Consider the following 19,793-nt stretch of genomic DNA (forward strand, 5'->3'; position numbering starts at 1 on the left):
TTTTTTGAAGAAATGATGGCTAAAAAATTTTCCAAATTTGATTAAATTATCAACTCACAGATCCAAGACGCTCAATTAACCCCAAGCAAGATAGACACAATATAAACTACACCCAGGTAAACCACAGTCAAATTGCTGAAAAACAGAACAGTCTTAAAAAAAAAAAGTCTGCGAAAAAAAGACACATCACATAGTGGGGTGAGGGTGGTGGACAGTGGGAGTGGAAGACAAGAACAGCTGACTTTGGCCAGGCGCAGTGGCTCACGCCTGTAATCCCAGCACTTTGGGAGGCTGAGGCAAGCGGATCACCTGAGGCCAGGAATTCGAGACCAGCCTAACCAGCATGGAGAAATCTGGTCCTTACTAAAAATACAAAAATTAGCCAGGCGTAGTGGCGGGTACCTGTAATCCCAGCTACTCAGGAGGCTGAGGCAGGAGAATCCCTTGAACCTAGGAGGTGGAGGTTGCAGTGAGCCGAGATTGCACCATTGCACTCCAGCCTAGGCGACAGAGCAAGACTCCGTCTCAAAAAAAAAAAAAAAAGAACAGCTGACTTCACATCAGAAACAACATAAGCCTGAAGACAAAGAAATATCATCTTTCAAATGCTTAAAGAAAAAAGATCAACCTCGAATTCTACATCCAGTAAAACTTTACTTAAAATATGACAGTGAAATAAAGACATTTTCAAATAAATAAAAGCTGAGAGAATTTATTGCCAACAGATCCACACTATAAGAAACACTAAAGAACGTTCCTCGGGCTGAAGGAAAATTATACCAGATGGAAATTCAGAAAGAATGAATAGTGGGGTAAATATGGAATACTTTCTTTCATGTCTTAATTAAAAAAAAATACAAGTAGCTATTTAAAGCAAATATAGTGAGAATGTAATGACGGGTTTATAACATATTTACAAGTAAATATATGACAAAAATAGCAGCACAAAGGATCAGAGGGGAGCAAACAGAAGTGTGTTGCTATAGGGTTCTTAGTTGTGCATGAAGTGGTGTAATTATGCTTCAAGGTAGACTGTGATAAGGTAAGGATGCATATTGTAATCCCCTAGAGCCATAGGTTGTGAAGTGTGGTCTCAAGTATTCCTCAGGGTCCCCAACTCTTCTTCAGGGGTACACAAAGTCTTCCCTTTTCCAAATACTATCTTTGTGAGGCTAGATTTTCTTCCTATCCTTCGACCAAAACAATCTATCACAACAGATTGAACACAGAAAATCTGGAAAGTCAAATGTTTTCTAATAAGCCAGACGTTAAAGAGATTCACAAAAATTTAAAACGACTACTACTCATCTCAGTACATTTTGGTGGGGAAATTATAACTATAACTCACAAAAATGTTGGGCCAAACACAGTGGCTCACACCTGTAAACCCAGCGCTTTGGGAGGCCAAAGCAGGCGGATCACTTGAGGTCAGGAGTTCGAGACCAGCCTGGCCAACATGGTGGCCGTCTCTACTAAAAATGCAGAAATTAGCCAGGCATGATGACCTGTAATCCCAGCTACTTGGGAGGCTGAGGTACGAGAATCACTTGAACCCGGGAGGCAGAATTTGCAGTGAGCCGAGATCACACCATTGCACTCCAGCCTGGGTGACGACAGAGTGAGACCCTGTGTCAAAAAAAAAAAAAAAAAAAGTTTATGCTACCATGTAATGAGTTTTTTTTTGCTCTTTAAATGAATTAATAAGTATTTTAAAAATTTATCAGCTTAGGCCAGGCATGGTGGCTCATGCCTGTAATCCCAGCACTTTGGGAGGCCAAGGCGCGTGGATCACCTGAGGTCAGGAGTTCAAAACCAGCCTGGCCAACATGGTGAAACCCCATCTGTACTAAAAATACAAAAATTAGCTAGATGTGGTGGCGCATGCCTATAATCCCAGCTACTCGGGAGGCTGAGGCAGGAGAATTGCTTGAACCCCGGAGACGGAGATTGCAGTGAGCCAAGATCGCACCACTGCACTCCAGCTTGGGCGACAGAGTGAGACTCCATCTCAAAAATAAAATAAAATAAAATTCATCAGCTTAAATTTTTAATATGGTACACATTGTTAGATGTATGCCACATATACAAAAGTCAGTTGGGCTCACAATTATTTTTAAGTTGTAAAGGGACCCACCCTGAGCTTAAACTTTTAGAACCACTGCCCTAAAGTAACCATTTAAAAGATCAAATAGGCTGGGCATGATGGCTCATGCCTGTAATCCCAGCACTTTGGGAGGCCAAGGTGGGAGGATCACTTGAGCCCTGGAATTTGAGACCAGCCTGAGCAACATGGCAAGACCTCATCTCTACAAATAATATGAAAAAAAAAAAGATAAAATAAGGAGGTTTAGCTAAAAGTCAGTAGAGGAGACAACATGGACTACTAAAAATATATGCAATAGACCCAAAACGACAGAGATACAATTTCAAAATCCATCAGCTTGCAGAAAATATTAAAAATCAGACAAATACCAAATGTTCACAAGAATGTGGAGAAATGACAATTATCTTACAATGCTGATGGGGTGCACGTTGGGCATACCTTTGGAGAGCAATTTGGCATATTACAACGATCAAGGACTATGTCACACACATCAGACTGGCAAAAATCTAAAGGTCCAAGTTTTGGCAACAATGGGATAAAATGGAAACTCCTCCTCTGCTGGTAGAACACACTTTGCAGGGTCACCAGGCAGTTTTTAGTAAAGTCGAATATGCACGTACCCTAAACTCAGCAACCTGTCCTAGCTCTATACCCTGGGTTTGTACTCTGCATTTCTACCAGGAAACACATGTGCAGGGATGCTTATATGTAATTGTTAATATTTTTTATAGAAATAACCTTGGCACACACTGTTGGTGGTCCACCCATACACCTTTGGCATTTACCACTCCTGTGCATGCAAATCAAAGAGCTTCCCACTGCCAGCACCTTCGATGCCCCCTGAGGGTTTTCCCTGGCCCCCAGAGTCTGCTCAGCCAGCATGTGGAGCAGATTGGAAGCACCAGAGTGAACTGACCCTCTGCCAACAGCATACAACCAGTGATGACTGGAGTTGGTGGATAAATCCGCTAAGTCTCTCATCTCTCACTTAGGATAAGTCTGCAGTGCATTCTACCTTCTTCCAGGAATTCCCCGGGGGATTGAGCCCACTTGTCCACAGCAATTACCTGTCAATGATGCACCTTTTACTGGTTTCTCTCCTTAGCTGTCTTACTTCGCCACTTCCCTGTCAGTGCTCACTGGAATTACCTTCCAAATAAACCACTTGCTCTCACATCCTTCCCTCAGGGTCAGTTTCTAGTGAAACCAATACTTCATAACTGCCTTTCCACAGGCAGATGGGTAAATAACGTGTGAGACACAATGAAACAGAGGTAGCAGTTACAATGCACTCAGAGCTACATGTGCCAACGTGGATAAACACCAAACATATCATTTTGTGTGACAAAAGCAGGGTGCAGAATGGTAATAACAGTACAACGACACTTACATAACTTGTATTCCTAGCTACTCATGCAGTTGGGGTGGCCATGTGACACAATTCTAGTCAATAAGAGAAACATAAGACTGCTAGAAAGGGTAAGTTCCTGGGAAAGTTTTGCTCTTTTGATGAAAGAAAGAAAGAAAGGAAAGAAGGAAGGAAGGAAGAGAGAGAGAGAGAGACAGAAAGAAAAGAAAGAAAGAAAGAAAGAAAGAAAGAAAGAAAGAAAGAAAGAAAGAAAGAAAGAAAGAAAGAAAGAAAGAAAGAGAGAAAGGGAAGGAAGGAAAGAAAGAAGGAGAGAAAGAAAGGATAGATGTGGCTTGAGTCTTTCCTCCCCTCTTCTTCCTGTCCTGATCATGACATGAAGGCTGGAGCTGTAGCGGCCATTTGGTCTCCATGAGGAAGAGGTCAAGACAATCATGAAGGCTCATGCCTGTAATCCCAACACTTTGGGAGGCCGAGGTGGGATGATCACTTGAGGCCAGGTGTTGGAGACCAGCCTGGGCAACATAGTGAGACCTCATAACTACAAAAAAAAAAAAAAAAAAAATTAAAAAAATTAGCTAGGCCGGGCGCAGTGGCTCACACCTGTAACCCCAGCATTTGGGAGGCCAAGACGGGTGGATCACAAGGTCAACAGTTCGAGACCAGTCTGGCCAATATGGTGAAACTCCGTCTCCACTAAAAATATAAGAATTAGCCAGGTGTGGTGGTGGGTGCCTGTAGTCCCAGCTACTAGGGAGGCTGAGGCAGGAGAATCACTTGAACCTGGGAGGCAGAGGTTGTAGTGAGCTGAGATCACGCCACTGCACTCCAGCCTGGGCAACAGATTAAGAGTCTAAAAAAAAAAAAAAATTAACCAGGTGCACTGGCATGAGCCTGTAGTCCCAGCTACTCAGAAGGCTGAGATGGGAGGATTGCATGAGCCTGGGAGGTCAAGGCTGCAGTCAGCCATGATCGCACCACTGCACTCCAGCCAACAGAGTAAGACTCCGTCTCAAAAAAAAGAAAAAAAAAGGCAATCATGAAGACGCTGGCTCTGACATTATTGAACCACTGTACCAGCACTCCAGACTCTTTTCTTCACTCTTTGTGAATAAAATAAATACAATTTGTTTAAGCTACTATTATGAGTTTTCTCTTACTGGTAGTGGAACACATATCTATATGTGCCCTCAATAAGGCACATAAATAAAAAATATTTTGTGGTAAATATATGTGTGTGTGTGTGTGTATGTGTGCCTTTATAAAATAAGTAGATGGGGCCTTGATATGGTTTGGATGTTTGTCCCCTCCAAATCTCAAGTTAAAATGTGATTCTCAATGTTGAAGGTGGGGCCTGGTGGGAGGTGGTTGGATCCTGAAAATGGATCCCTCATGAATGGTTTGGCAACATCCCCTTGGTGATAAGTGAGTTTTCATTCAGTTCATGGGAGATCTGGTTGTTTAAAAGAGCCTGGGACCTCTCCCTTGTTCCCACTCTTGCCATGTGACACGCCTGCTCCCCCTTTGCCTTCCATCATGGTTGTAAGCTCCCTGAGGCCTCACCAGAAGCTGAGCAGATGTTGGTGCCATGCTTGTACAGCCTGTAGAAATGTGAGCCAATTACACCTCTTTTCTTTATAAATTACTCAGTCTCAATTAGCCAGGTGTGGTGGCGGGCACCTGTAATTCCAACTACTCGGGAGGCTGAGGCAGCAGAATCGCTTGAACCCGGGAGGCGGAGGTTGCAGTGAGCCGAGATCAGGCCATTGCACTCCAGCCTGGGCAACAAGAGCGAAACTCTGTCTCAAAATAAATAAATAAATAAAAAGTCTCAGGTATTCCTTTATAGCAATGCAAAAACAGCCTAACACAGGTCTGTTAAGTGCTCTTTGTTTTGTTGGGATGGGGGTCAGGTGGACATGTATGTTTAGGGCCAGGATCCGGAACATTGCTGAGTTGCACTACATAGGAGAGTGAGAGATTTGAAGTTGGTGGGATAGTCAGTATGGAGAGAAAGAAGTCAAAGAAGATGGGCACTGCATGAGAGAAGCATCCCAAATCACCCTCCTCAGTGGTAGTATAGCCAGAAGGGACTTTAGAAAGAACAAAAATATCTGGCTGGGCACGGTGGCTCATGCCTGTAATCCCAGCACTTTGGGAGGCCGAGGCAGGCAGATCACCTGAGGTCAGGAGTTCGAGACCAGCCTGACCAACATGGAGAAATCCTGTCTCTACTAAAAATACAAAATTAGCTGGTCATGGTGGCGCATGCCTGTAATCCCAGCTACTCGGGAGGCTGAGGCAGGAGAATCGCTTGAACCGGAGAGGCAGAGTTTGCCGTCAGCTGAGATCGTGCCATTGCACTCCAGTCTGGGTAACAAGAGTGAAACTCGAGAAGGGAAGGGAAGGGAAGGGAAGGGAAGGGAAAGGGAAGGGAAGGGAAGGGGAAGGGAAGGGAAGGGGGAAGGGAAGGGAAGGGAAGGGAAGGGAAGGATCTAATGAACCAGAGAATAGACTATCTAAAACATTTGCTATGTAAACTACCTCCTCTAACTCCCCACAAAAATCTTCAATAAAGTCTACGTTGCTCACTCCTGCTTTGTGCAAGTGGATTCTCTTTAGGAGATCCAAAGGGGTGCTGGGTTTGGCATGCAAGTTGTTGATGCAGAGTGAAGCAGAAGATCAGAGCATAGCTGACCTGCAAGTTATCAAGTCATCACAGGGTTGTTGAAGGAGGCAGGAGAGACCAAAGTTAGACAGTGGGCCCTGGAGTCCAACAAGCTCTGCCCCTAACTGATCATGTGATCTTGAGCAAGTCACTTAGCCTTTTTGAGCTTCAGTTTCTCCATCTGTAAAATGGACACAATAGTAGTATCTACTTCAAATGGTCGTGGTCAGGATTCAATGAGCTAATACAGGTAAAGTGACAAGCCCAGAGCCTGGCACATGGTAAGTGCTCAATAATGGTTTAGCATTACTCCTTCTACTATCATTTTCATTATAATTGTTGAAGTAGAAAAGGGAGAGAGGGATTGAAAAGGGGAGGGAAGGAGAGAGGTTGGTTGCTCTGTGATTGTTGGATTGGATGGGACCACTCACCGCTCTTTTCCCTTTGACAATCCATGGCCCTTGTAATTTTGGTTCTGCAATGAGGAAAGGAAAAGGATGTAACTGGTTTTGTATATCTGCCCTGTTTTCCCAGGTTAACTTACTGCAGATATTAAAATGCCCAAACCATCTGACTCAACAATGCCTAGGTTCTGAGACACGAAGGTCCAGCCTGATCAAGTTCCCACTGGCAACCACGTCCCCAGCAAATGGACCAGAATTTATCTGCTGTGAATGAACTCCCAAGTATCCAAGGTACCACCTTACTGCAGGTTTGCTCCACAGGTATGACCAGTATAGCAAATGCCTGGTTTTCAGTACTCCAAAGCTCAGCCCTGAACCCCAGTTTTGAAAGCTCAGCTCAATACACTCTGTGAGAAGGATCTGAACTTTTTTTGTTTGTTTGTTTTTTTGAGATGGAGTCTCGCTCTGTCACCCAGGCTGGAGTGCAGTGGTGTAATCTCAGCTCTCTGCAACTTCCACCTTCCAGGTTCAAGTGATTCTCCTGCCTCAGCCTCCCTAGTATCTGGAATTACAGGCACCCACCACCACACCCAGCCAATTTTGTATTTTTAATAGAGATGGGGTTTCACCATGTCGGCCAGGCTTGTCTGGAACTCCTGACCTCAGGTGATCCACCCGCCTCGGCCTCCCAAAGTGCTGGAATTACAGGTGTGAGCCACCGTACCCAGCCGATCTGGACTTTCTACTCTTAACTTGGAATGTTTGATTAAATTGAGGATCCCAGAAGGGGGTAGGTCAAAGACTCAGAGCAATGTTAATTCCTTTCACCCCAAATAGACCTTTCAAATCCTCAATGGGTGGTGGGTGTTATTTCACTTCAACCATGTCCAAAACAGCTTGGCCCTCTGTCCTGGGAAGATTGATTCCTAAAGGCACGTATGAAGAGAGAAATCGAAATTGGTCCTGTGCAGGATGACATTTGCAGCTGGGACAGACCTGCCATCTGCATTCATTTTCTATTGCTGGGTAACAAATTACCACAAAATCAGTGGCTTAAAATGATGGGAATCCATTACCTCAGTTTCCGTGGGCCAGGAGCGTGGGCATGACTTAGCTGCATCATCGGCTCAGCTCTCACAAGGCCACAGTCAAGGTGATGGCTGGGGTTATGGCTCTCATCTAGGGCATGGGGTCCCCTTCCAAGCTCATTCAGGTTGTTGGCAGAATTCAGTTGCCTAGGGTTGTAGGACGGAGGTCCCTGTTTACTTGCTAGCTGTCTGCTGGGGACTGCTCTCAGCTCCTAGAGGCTGCCTGCAGCTCCCTGTAGTGTGGCCCCCACAGGCACTTCACAACATGCACATTTGTTTTCCTCCAGGCCACATGGAGCACGTCCCTCTGATTTGCAATCCTCCCCTCTCCAAGTCACCTATGATGGAGTCTTAAGTAATGGAAGGTAATCACCATAGTAACCACACCATCAAATTCACACACTCCTCCATGCTCAAGGAGAGAGAATTGTACAAGGCATGTACACTAGGGGGTGGGAATCCTGGGGCCCATCTTAGAATTCTGCTTAGCATACCAGCCTACCTCTCAAAGAGTGGTGGAGAGGAGTGGAGGAAACTGCTTTACAAAACTGGCAGAAGCAAGCCCCACTGAAACACAGTGAAATCTTGTTTCATTCTTCCATTCAAGCCCTTCCAACTCTCCCAACACTAGTCAAGCTGTCCCCGTCTTTTTGTATTTTATCTTTAATCCTCTCTCATGCTTTCAATTCCATTTTCCATATGTTTATCCAGTTGCTACAGAGCCTTTGGTTAAAAAAATTTTCCTCTCCTCATTGAATTGCATTGGCACGTCTGTCACAATTCAACTGACCATGTGTATGTGGATCTATCTCAAGACTGTGTTTTGTTCTATTTACTTGTCTATCCTTATGTCACTTATCATATTGGCTTAATTACTGCTGTAGCTTTCTAGTAAATCTTGAAGTCAGGTAGAGTAAATTCTGATTTCAAGATTGTCTTTGCAATTAGGGGTCCTTTGCACTTCAACATAAATTTCAGAATTGGCTTGCCAATTTCTACAAAAAAAATGAGATTTTGACGGGGATTGCAATGAATCTACAGATGTTTTCAGGAAGTGACATTATAAGGTACTGAGCCTTCCAATCCATGAATAATATGGTCTCTCCATTAATTTAAATCTTTTAAAAAATTGTTTCTATTTTCTAGTTTTCAGTATAGCAGCCTTGTACATTTTTAATTAAATTTATTCATAGGTATTTGATTTAATGATGCTATTGGATACAGTATTTTTAAATTTAATTTTCTAACTGATGATAGTAAATTGTAATAAGCAGAAAAAGGCCACCTCCAAAGATGTCCATGTCCTAATCCCTAGAATGTATCAATGTGTTACATTATATGGCAAGGGGGATTTAAAATTGCAGATGGAATTAAGGTTGCTAATCAAAGAACCTTAAAATAGAAAGATTATTTTGTATTTTTTGGGCAGGCCCAATGTAATCATAAGGATCCTTAAATGTGGAAGAAGGCAGAGTCAATGTCAGAGTGTCAGAGTCACGCAATGTGAGAAGAACTGCCTTTGAACATGAAAGGGGACCATAAGACAGCCTCCAGAAACTAGAAAAGGCAAAAAAACAGGGGTGCTCTCCTAGAGCCTCCAGATATGAAGGCGGCCCTGCTAACACCTTGATTTTAGCCCAGTGAGACCCCTTTCAGACTTCTGATCTCATGAACTCTAAGATAGGGACCAGGTGCAGTGGCTCACACCTGTAATCCCAGCACTTCGGGAGGCCAAAGCAGGCAGATCATTTGAGGTCAGGAGTTCAAGACCAGCCTGGCCAACATGGTGAAACCCCATCTCTACTAAAAATTACAAAAATTAGCCATGCATGGTGGCACACACCTATAATCCCAGCTAATCAGGAGGCTGAGGCAGGAGAATCGCTTGAACCCAGGAGGCGGAGGTTGCAGTGAGCCAAGATTGCACCACTGCACTCCAGCCTGGGTGACAGAGACTCCATCTCAAAAAATAAATAAATAAATAAATAAATAAATACTGTAAGGTAATAAGTTAGTGTTTTCAAAAGCCATTGAATTGGTGACAATTTGTTAAAGCAGACATTGGAAATTGATACATATATAGAAGTATAACTGATTTTATACATTGACCTTGTATTTGATGCCCTTGCTGAATTATTAGTTTTGGTAGTTTGTAAATCCTTTGAGTTTTCTCTGGATACAATGATGTCATCTGTGAATAAAGGCAGACTTATTTACTTCTTTCTTTTCAATATTTATGCTTTTTATTTCCTTTTCTTGCTTTATTGCACTGGTGGAAACTCTAGTATGTACAAAGTTGACTAAAAGTGGTAAGAGCTGACATCTTTATCTTGCTCCTGATCATAAGAGGAATGCATTCTCTATTTCAGCTTTTAAGAATGATACTGGCTGTAGGTTCCTATAGTTTCCTGTACTATATTAAGTAAATTTCCTACTATTCCCTGGTTTTCTGAGGGTTTATCATGAACAGGCTTTTTTTTTTTTAACTTATTTAAAACATCTTTTCTTATGTAAATATGCAATTATATAATTCATTTAAAACATCTTTTATTATGTAATTATAATGAAATTTGACCATTATAGGAGTCAAAGATGTTTGACTCAGAGATGTTTAACATTTACATCTGCCTGGGCCCCCAAGAACAGTAAACTTTTTTGTTTAGCATTTCTCAGATTAGCCTGAGGACTCATCTAAGATTAAGAATTCTTGCTGGGCACAGTGGCTCATGCCTGTAATCCCAGCACTTTGGGAGGCCGAGGCAGGCGGATCACGAGGTCAGGAGATCGAGACCATGGTGAAACCCCGTCTCTACTAAAAATACAAAAAATTAGCCGGGCGTGGTGGCGGGCGCCTGTAGTCCCAGCTACTCGGAGAGGCTGAGGCAGGAGAATGGCGTGAACCCAGGAGGCGGAGCTGGCAGTGAGCCGAGATTGCGCCACTGCACTCCAGCCTGGGCGACAGAGCGAGACTCCGTCTCAAAAAAAAAAAAAAGAAAAAAAGAAAAGACAAGGCTACAAGACTTTTTTTAAAAAATGATCTTATTGAGAAAATGATTCAAAAGTTGCTTAGTTGCTTGTATGGGCTACAAACAGAGAACTTTAATTTTATTTCTCGTTGGTGCCATTCATAGAAGGTAGCATGAATGGCGCCAGTTGGTGTTGAGTCAAAAAGAGCATAGGCTCGTGACATTGGCACCTGCCTTCATTCCCGTCTCTATTCCTGGAGTCCTGCTCTGAGCTCCCTGGTACTACCTACCAGGTGGAGACAGCCATGCTGAAACCAGTTTGCCACACCAGCTTACCCAAGACTTTGATTATCTAACCAGAGATCAGCTTCATTGCTTAGCTGGTTCCACTAATCCCAGCTTCATTCCTGCCTTATCCAATTCCTCATTTCCCCTTAGCCCTCTGGAGAGTTCCCAACATACCTCAGAGCTGAGGTCTTGGCGACCATAACCTTGAGGAGATGAGGTCAAAGGTTGGAACACGTGGTATTCTGACCTCTGGCCTTCTCTAGGCATACTTTTGTGAGGGTATACAAAGTATATCCTGGCATGTTCTCTTAAGGCTGACATGAACGTTCCTGCTCAAATAAGTTCATACTCCTATTTCCCCTGGGTCATTTGAAAGAAACCGCAAAGTCCTAAGTCAATATACAGGAGATCTTTCTTTCCCTTTCCAACAACAAAAACAAAATTCATAGTGTCACAAAGAAGTAGTCCACTATTTTTTTCCTTCATCCAATATGGTCTGCTACACCCATGTCTATACTATATTCACAGTGTAGACTGCTAAGAGTTTGTGCATTCTTCAGCAACCTGCGGTTCGTCCTTCCTTTCAAAGGAGTCAGTCGGGTTCAAGGGAAGGGACTATTTCAGTAGATGTTTGTTTTCTTTTTTTCTAATACTTTTATAAAGTGATATGCAGAAAGCTGAGGCAGGAGGACCACTCAAGCCCAAGAGGTTGAAGCTTCAGTGAGCCGTGTTCGTGCCACTGCACTCCAGCCTGAGCAACAAAATGAGACACTGTCTCAAAAAAAAAAAAAAAAAAAGTTATATGTGTCCCAATCTGTGTATTTAAAGAGTATTAATTTTTAAAATTTGAGAGTTTGGTCATGATTAGCATAGTGGTAGTTGAGGTAGAGGAAAAAATAAATTCAGGACATATTTAGAAAGCTAAAGGAAGGAGGCTTTTATTGGATGGGATGTGAGGAAGATGGAGGAGTCAACAGTCCCAGTTTTTTAGCTGAGCATCTAGACAGGTAGTTCAACAGTCATTCAACATGTATCAACATGTATCAACTGTAGGACCGGGGATACAGGGAGAAACAAGTCAGATTAGATCCAAGAGCAGCAGGGAAGACAGATGTTAAACAAATAGTCACATGAATAATGAATTGTAGTAAAAAGGCAAAGTTCAAGGCACTCTGAGAGCAGATAACTCATTTTTTGTTGTGAGAGGGAATTAAAGAAATAAGAGGCTAACCAGGTACAGTGGTTCATGCCTGCAATCCCAGCACTTTAAGAGGCCAAGGCGGGACATGGGTTTGAGGCCAAGAGTTCCAGACAAGCCTGGGCAACATAGCAACATAACATAGAGACTCCTCTGTCTCTACACAAACTAAAAAAGAATTAGCTGAGCATGGTGGCACACACAGGTAATCCCGGCTACTTGGGAAGCAGAGGCAGGAGAATCGCTTGAGCCCAGGAAGTCAACTGAGCCAAGATCACACCACTGCACTCCCTCCTGAGCAACCAAGTGAGACCTTGTCTCAAAAAAAAAAAAAAAAAAAAGGAAAGAAAGAAATGAAAGTGCCATTCATTCATGAATCAGAGCTGGGATTAAGAAGTAAGATGGAGGCTGGGCGCAGTGGCTCACGCCTGTAATCCTAGCACTTTGGGAGGCCGAGGCGGACAGATCACGAGGTCAAGAGATCGAGACCTGGCCAACATGGTGAAACCCTGTCTCTACTAAAAATACAAAAATTAGCTGGGCGTGGTGGCAGGCACCTGTAGTCCCAGCTACTCAGGAGGCTGAGGCAGGAGAATCGCTTGAACCCGGGAGGCAGAGGCTGCAGTGAGCTGAGATCGCGCCACTGCACTCCAACCTGGCGACACAGTGAGACTCCGTCTCAAAAAAAAAAAAAAAAAAAAAGTAGGTTGCGGTGGGGAGAGCTGGATTTTACTGTCATTCATTTTCCCTCTTTGACTTTCATTTTTCCCATTCTTAAAATGGGAAATGCCCTCTTTGGAAATCAGAATAAAAAATGCCCTCTTGGAGGGCAGAGGTTTGTCTGATTCACCTGTGTCCCTTGGCCGGCACTGAGCTTGGCTAGGAAAAGACACTAATTAGCGTTGTTTTGAATGGATGAATAAACGGATGGATGGATGGATGGATGGACGGACGGATGGACGGGCAGGCGGGTTTCGCCAAGTCAGGAAATCTGAAATTCTGAGGTTCAACTTCCCCGGGGGTCACGGAGCTTAGAATCCCACTGTTGTGTAAATTTCCCGCCAGCTAGCCGAGCTCGCGGGACGTGCACAGCAGCTTGGGTGGCGCGGTGCATGCCGGGACTTGTAGTCTTTCCTCTGACTTCGTTGGATTTTTTTCTTCCTCTTTCCGGAATTCCTCCGCGAGAACAACCCACCCCGCCCCCCCGCCCCACCCCTACCCATTCCGCGAGGAACACCCATCCCCAACCGATTTTGAATCCCTCTGCGGCTTTCCTCCCTTTTTCTAGGGACGATAAAAGCATCTGGGTCAGGTCGACTCCTACCTTCGGTCGCGACATAACGCGATTCCCCAGGGGCCAGATCCAAACCGCCACAGCGCGCCGCGCGTGCTTATGCGTCCCGTTGCCAAGGCGACGGAGAGGCTCCTGGATCCGCCGCTCTGATTGGATGAGCCAAGGGCATGCTCTCGGCGGAGTGCGCAGGCTCTGGTCCACCAGAACTTCTGGAGGCTCTTGGGCGTCCTGACAGCCTAGGTCCCCCGACTTCCTCAACCTTTCTTTCCCAGCCCCACCTCTCCGCGACCCTGGGGGAGTTCGTTCAGAGGCTGGCTCCCTCTGCCCCACGCCGCCTCCAACTGCACTTTCCTTAAACTGAGAGCGCTGCATCTGAAAAGTTGTCAGCTTTCGGTAAATGTAATGGTACTGAGTTTCCTTACTTAACGAAGTTACTCACTAAGTCACCTGGTCAGTTGGTCAGTCGGTAACGCGGCCAGTCTGCTATCCCAGCCGCTTTCTCATCTTAAGGTCTATAGCCTCACCAACATTTGATGTTGTCCATCTTTTTCATTTTAGTGATTACAGTGATAGCTCATTGTAGTTTTTTTGTTCGTTTGAGACGGAGTCTCGCTGTGTCGCCCAGGTTGGAGTGCATTGGCGCGATCTCAGCTCCCTGCAGCCTCTGCCTCCTGGGCTCAAGTGATCCTCCTGCTTCAGCCTCCCGAGTAGCTGGGATTACAGGTGCATGCCACCATGCCCGGCTAATTTTTGTATTTTTAGTAGAGACAGGGTTTCACCGTGTTGGCCAGGCTGGTCTCGAACTCCTGACCTCATGATCCACCTGCCTCGACCTCCAAAAGTGCTGGGATTACAGGCGTGAGCCACTGCACCCGGCCAGTTCATTGAAGTTTTAAAAGCACTGAGGTTGGGTTGACTGGGAAGGACATGAAGGAACTTTCTGGAGTGATGGGGATTTCCATCTCTTAATAAAGATGTGGGTTACATGAGTATATGCATTTGTCAAAATTGACTAAACTGAAAACTTAAGATCTATGCATTTCATTATTTGAATGCATAGCTCTTATTAGATCTATAGGTAATATATATAAGAAATATATAAGAAAGAGACAAAGTTATCATTTGCAGATAGCATGAGAGTTTAATTGTTCAGAGTTCTTGGTTACAAAAAACTATCTTTGATTAACTGAAATAGAAATGGAATTCATTGGTAGGATATTGAATGAGTCACAGAGTTGTTGGAAATCAGAATAAAAAAATGGGGAAGGAATTCAGGGAGTCTATCCGATCAAAATTATGGTCAAAATCAGAGTTTGCAGAAACTTTGATTGGGGTGCCATTTCTGATTATTACTGGACATCCCACACCACTACTGGCATGACTGCTGCAAATAGTGCTGGATGCTGTTGCTGGTACTAGCACCTCTGCTCAATAGATACCACTACTAGTACTGGAATTGGCCAAATGAATACTCAATAGACACCTGCTTTGTTGTACTATTTGCTTCAGATTTAAAGTCCACAAACTACTTTAGTTGCCAGGACTAGAGTACCTGCCTCTTCTAGCTTCATACAGTAGTAGTGTGGAAGATGCTGCTAGTTGCCTACACAATATCCATTCTTCCCTTCTGAAATAGATGTCCATCAGAACTGTCTGCATTTAAAAATCCAAGATAATCTACAGAGTATTAGAACAAATAAAAGGGTTTTTTAAAAATCAATCCAAAAATGACTCACTATATATTGAATTTCTATATACCAAACATAGCTGATTGGAAACTACAATAAAATATATAGCAACAGAAATACAAGATATGTAGAAACAAATCTAATAAAGTATATGAAAGACATTAAACAACAAATTCTTATTTCATTTTATTTATTTATTTATTTATTTTTGAGACAGAGTCTCGCTCCGTCGCCCAGGCTGGAGTGCAGTGGCGCAATCTCGGCTCACTGCAAGCTCCGCCTCCTGGGTTCACGCCATTCTCCTGCCTCAGCCTCTCCGAGTAGCTGGGACTACAGGCGCCCGCCACCATGCCCGGCTAATTTTTTGTATTTTTAGTAGAGATGGTTTCACCGTGGTCTCGATCTCCTGACCTCGTGATCCGCCCACCTTGGCCTCCCAAAGTGCTGGGATTACAAGCATGAGCCACCGTGCCTGGCCACAACAAATTCTTATGCTTCTACTCTGTGTCCTGCTCTGTTCTTGACTCTGAAAATACAGCAGAGAGGAAAACTGACAAAGCATTTTCCCTAATGGATTTTATATTCTCATAGAGAAAATTATAAAATATTATTAAAGGACATCAAATAAATGCAATGACATACCATGTTCATGGATGGGAAGGCTCAATATCAGAAAGATGTGTATTTTCCCCAATCCAATCAGGATTTTTGAGAAATCTTGTCAAAATCAAAAGAACAATGTGTATACATTGGGGCAAGGAGACACTTCTCTGCCTACCAAGCCAATGAGGAGTAGAGCTTCAAAACCGACACGGGAGAGTGTGTGTGTGTGTGTGTGTGTGTGTGTGTGTGTTTGTGTGTGTGTGTGTATACTTGATGTATAATAGAGGTGGCATTATAAATCACTGGGGAAGAAATAGAGGACTCAGTAAATGGCACTGAGAATTTACTTTCCATAGGGTTGAAAAATAGATGCCTAATTAAATGGATTAAATAAATATAACAAATATTTAAGACATATACATGTTATATTTATTATCTTGGGGTGGGAAAGGACTTCTTAGATAAACAATAATAAAGCACTACTCATAAAGGAAAAAGATGATCTGTGACTACCTCAAAATTTAAACTGCCAGGCCGGGTGCGGTGTCTTACACCTGTAATCTCAGCTCTTTAGGAGGCCGAGGCAGGCAGATCACGAGGTCAACACATTGAGACCTGGCCAACATGGTGAAACCCCGTCTCTACTAAGAACAAAAAAATTAGCTGGGTATGGTGGCACATGCCTGTAATCCCAGCTACTCGGGAGGCTGAGGCAGGAGAATCACTTGAACCCAGGAGGCAGAGGTTGCAGTGAGCCGAGATCATGCCACTGCACAAAAGACATGGTAAATCTGATTAAAAGATAAGCTACAGACTGGGAGAAAACATCTACAACATAAATAACAAAGGATTGGTGCTCAAGGAACTCCTTCAGACCATTAAGGAAAAGATATCCTCACCCTCACCCCTACAAAAGAAAAGAAAAATGGGCAAAGGATATAAATAGGGAATTTTCAGCAGAAGAAACTCAAATGGCCAGTAAGTCAATTGAGAAATGTATATAAAAATAATCATATGATTTGAAATACATCAACTATACAAAAATAAAATATGTCAATGTTTTTTATGAGGTCAGATGTTAGTGAGGACGTGGGGAAACGGGAGCCTTTACGCGCTATTCACACCTTGGGAGGCAATTTGGCAATATCTCATAAAGTTGAAAATGCACACACCTTACAACCCAGATATTCCACTACTAGACAATATCCTATAGGCCCACATCTCCATGGAATACCTTTCATCTTGTAGTTAATGTGCAAGGTGACAACCTTCCTAAAGAAATTTTTACATCACTACGTAGGTCATATGTATAAGGATGTTGTTTGCAATGTTCTTGACAACAGCAGAAAATATTAGAAACAATCTAAATGTCCACTAGTAGAGTGATAGATGAATAAAATGGGATATATTCTTTTTTTTTTTTTTTTTGAGACAGAGTTTTGCCCTTGTCACCCAGGCTGGAGTGCAATGGTGCGATCTTGCACTCCAGAGGTGCAACCTCCACATCCTGGGTCAAGTGATTCTCCTGCCTCAGCCTCCCAAGTAGCTAGGATTACAGGGACCCACCACCATGCCCAGCTAATTTTTGTATTTCTAGTAGAGACGGTTTTGCCATGTTGGCCAGGCTGGTCTCCAACTCCTGACCTCAGGCAATCCACTGGCCTCGGCCTTCCAAAGTGCTGGGATTACAGGTGTGAGCCACCACACCCGGCCAATATATTCTAATAATAAAATACCATACAGTGATAAGAATGATCCAGATTTATATCGGTATGTACATATCCCCAAAACCTATTGTTGAGTAAATAAAAGAAAGTTGTAGAATGAGAAATGTTTTTTTAAGGTTACCATTTGTGTTAATTATAAACACATATAAAAGTATATTTCATATTATTTTGTATGTATAGGTAGTAAGAGTTTAAAAATACAGACTCAAAAGATATGCACCATAGCCAGTCCTCGTGAGTATAGTGGTGAGTATCCCTGCCTGTCAAAAGATATGCACTAAATTTATGATACTAGTTGGGGAGAGAGTGAAGGAAGTGGGGAGAGAAACGGGAACTTAACTACTTCAAGTTTATTTAGAATGTTTTTGTTTTATTTAAACAACACAATTGAAGCAAATAGGTCAAAATAGCCTTACCTGGATTTAAGATTTTTTCCCCAATGAAAAACACACAGGCCATAGCAATAATATGATAGAGGAAGCTTAGCATGCTTTGGGAATGCATAATAGTGGGATCTAAACAAGTCTAATAGGAGTCAGTAAAGACTTCCAGGAGGAAATGAGAGTTAGCTTGGTAAGGAGGATGGGAAGAGCATTCCAGGCAGAAAGAACAGCATATGCTAAGTTGGAAGTCAGAGAGAGCAAACATGACACAGATCAGTAACTAGGAAAGAGTGGAGTAGAGGGGAGAGACGAGGTTTCCAAACCTGTTTGGTCTTGTTTCCTTTTTCACAGATGTGGAAACAGCCCTAATGAAGGGAGTAGAGACAAGGGTTCCTACTCTGTCAATTGTTCCATGATAATAGTAATGCCAATGGTAATAATAATAATAATGTACTGTGTTCCAGTCTTTCTACTAGGTATTTGAAACATGTCCTCTCATTTATTCTTACTACAGACCTACGGAGGGGTTTTTTCCTCCCTATTTCATAGATGATGAAACTGAGGCCCAGAGAAGTTAAAAAAACTTGCTCAAAGTCAGTGGCTGAAACCACATCTCATAAGGCCTCCTTGTGTGCCATGCTAAGCAGGTTGGGCATTTTCCTAAAGGTGTTGGTGAGTGTATGAATTTCCTGTTGCTGCTTGTAATCACAAGAAACATAGTGACTTAAAACAACACAAATGTAGTATCTTACAGTTCTTGAGGTCAGAGATGTGAAATGGGTCTCACTGGGCTAAAATGAAGGTGTCAGCAGGGTTGAGTTCCTTTCGTAAACTCCAGGATAATCTGTTTCCTTGCCTTTTCCACTTGCATCCCTTAGCTGTGGGCCCCCTTCGATCTGCAAACCCAGCAATTACACCACTCCAACTTCTGCTTCTGTCTTCTCATCCCCTCTGATTCCTACTCTCCTGCCTCCCTCTTTCACTAATAATGACCCTTGTGATTATGTTGGGCCCCTCGGAATAATCCAGCATAATCTCCCCATCTCAAGATCAGCTGGCCAGCACGGTGGCTCACACCTGTAATCCCAGCATTTTGGGGGGCCAAGGTGGGTGGATCACTTGAGGTCAGGAGTTCAGGACCAGCCTGGCCAACACGGTGAAACCCCATCTCTACTAAAAATACAAAAATTAGCCAGGCATAGGTGGGCACCTGTAGTCCCAGCTACTCGTGAGGCTGAGGCAGGAGAATAGCTTGAACCTGGGAGGCAGAGGTTGCAGTGAGCCGAGATTGCACCATTGCACTCCAGCCTGGGCGACAGAGTGAGACTTCGTCTCAAAAAAAAAAAAAAAAAAAAACGAAAATCAGCTAATTAGCAACTTTAATTCCATCTGCAGCCTTAATTCTACCCTTTGCCATGTAACATAACATTCACAGTTTCAAGGAAATAGAGTGTAAACACCTTTGGGGGGACCATTATTTTGTCTACCACAGTAATCCCCTAAAGGGCTTTAAGCAAGGGAATGACAGGGTGAGACCCACATTTTAGCATCTTCCTATTACTGGTTTTGTAAAATGGTCATTTCATGATTTAAGACAGATTGGGCTTTGTAATAACTAGTACTTCCAAAGGCTGAACAGTACATAGATATTAAATATGTTAGGTCTAATAACACATATGGGCTTTTAACTTGAAAGAATTCTTTCCTACATGTAATTTGTGTCTTCCCCCTTAACACTCAGTGGGAGTACAAAGGACTGTTATAATTGCCCTTCTATGGGTAAATTAAGGGACATTGGCTCACCTGCCTAGGATCGCAGAGCTGCTAAGGCCAGGGCCATGGTAAGGAGCTAGTATTCAGGCTCATTTAACAGTGTTTTCTTTCTTTTCTTTTTTTTTTTTTTTTTTTTTTTTTTTTTTTTTGACAGGATCTCGCTCTGTCGTCCAAGCTGAAGTACAGTGATGTGATCACAGGTCACTGCTGCCTCAACCTCAAGCAATCCTCCCACCTCGGCCT

At 43.3% G+C, this 19,793-nt stretch overlaps 1 protein-coding gene across 1 annotated transcript in view; it reads right to left on the bottom strand.

The window, feature by feature from the left end:
* The window catches only part of TTLL9 (tubulin tyrosine ligase like 9), a 73,940-nt gene that overhangs the window by 51,733 nt on the left and 2,414 nt on the right, over positions 1 to 19,793 (bottom strand). Inside the window, 1 exon segment of the mRNA XM_030825406.1 lies at positions 6,570 to 6,613. Within this exon segment, the coding sequence (XP_030681266.1) occupies positions 6,570 to 6,613 (44 nt within the window).

Source organism: Nomascus leucogenys, chromosome 13 (assembly GCF_006542625.1).
Source record: "Nomascus leucogenys isolate Asia chromosome 13, Asia_NLE_v1, whole genome shotgun sequence".
Taxonomy (NCBI): Eukaryota; Metazoa; Chordata; class Mammalia; order Primates; family Hylobatidae; genus Nomascus; species Nomascus leucogenys.